Raw genomic sequence first — 1,288 nt, 5'->3', positions numbered from 1 at the left:
ATATCTAGTTAAACACAGTGTTTGTGCCATATGTATTTGTCCCAGCACTTATTAAAATCTGGCTAGACGCAAGCCACGTATCATGCGCTAGTGCTTAGGCACAGTATATCGATGTTAGTACCCGTGACACGGCACGTTACATATGATTTTTCTCCGTCGCACTTTACACAGTCACACTGACTTGCGAGTGTCGTTATATCTGTTATCGCGTTACCTTGTTCGGCGCTGCAGATTGGATTGCCGGGTGTTGATGGGGACGCGCTACGGTTGGACCAGACAGTCAGTGAGAAGCTCGTGCGCACACTCGCGAGAACAAACAATCTCAACCAATGCACGCTGGGCCTACTGTCGGATGCGTCCCGGTTTGTGATACGTAGTCTAAATGCGGGATCTTGCACTGATATCACCGACGATGCTCTATCGGAGTTGTCTCGGCATCAGCTTAGAGGTGTGTGTGCGGAATGATTTTTTTTTGCGGTTTTGCTTAGGTTGTTCGTCTGGTGAAAGTGTTTGGTCGTGGTTAGTACAGAATTAACATGAGCGGAAGGGGCGCTGTCATATTGTCGTTCACGTACGACAACGGACAACGAGAGACAATGGGTCGTTTAACGTTTGTTTCAGGTTGTCGTTACTATCGAAGTGACATACCAGCACTGTATGCGCAGGGTTCTGTGTAGGCACGTTAGATTCGGTAGTTTATATGGGCGATAAACATTTGATAGTTCGCCAAGGCTACATATAGCATAAGTAGTACAATCTCTAAGTTCTGCTTGGCATCTATATGTCAATCCATTTAGTCCATTTAGTTATATACACCCATACGGAACACTGCAATCTGTCACTACAGCTTCCGTTCCGATGTAAACTACATCGATCTAAAAATGCAGATCCAGTATATATCTATATAGCTTTCGCTGAACTCTCCTCCCCACCCCTCCCACACAGTGCTACTACTGGAAAATTGCCGCTCGGTGACGGGATCGTTCCTGTGGTCGCTCGACGCTAGTCGTGTGAAAGAGCTCGATCTCGCTGGGTGCTCTCGCATGCAGACTTCAAACTTGTTGGCCCTGAATTCGTTTAAGTCGCTGGTGTCATTGAACCTGGACTCCCTACCGGTGCGTGTATAGGACTGCCTTGTGTGTAATTATGTTCACAATGTTGTAAGCGATGATTGTGCGTGTCTTGGGTTGAAGAGTGTACCATTGTGTGGATGGTGTGAGCGGTTGTTGTGCGTTTATAGGTCTGCGATGTATAAAGTGTATCTATAGTGTATTTATAAATTTATAAA

At 46.0% G+C, this 1,288-nt stretch overlaps 1 protein-coding gene across 1 annotated transcript; it reads left to right on the top strand.

The window, feature by feature from the left end:
* Positions 1-231: 231 nt before the first annotated feature.
* Positions 232-448, top strand: SARC_16470 (hypothetical protein; the record flags this gene model as incomplete). The annotated part of the gene is made up of 1 exon (XM_014289425.1): positions 232-448. A coding segment is annotated over one exon (217 nt), but the record flags the coding sequence as incomplete, so codon positions are not given.
* Between the last annotated feature and the right edge of the window lie 840 nt (positions 449-1,288).

The sequence above is a fragment of the Sphaeroforma arctica genome (genome assembly GCF_001186125.1).
Source record: "Sphaeroforma arctica JP610 unplaced genomic scaffold supercont1.8147, whole genome shotgun sequence".
Lineage (NCBI taxonomy): Eukaryota > Ichthyosporea > Ichthyophonida > Sphaeroforma > Sphaeroforma arctica.
The sequence above is the reverse complement of the archived record's forward strand: the minus strand, read 5'-3'. Positions and strand labels throughout refer to the sequence as shown.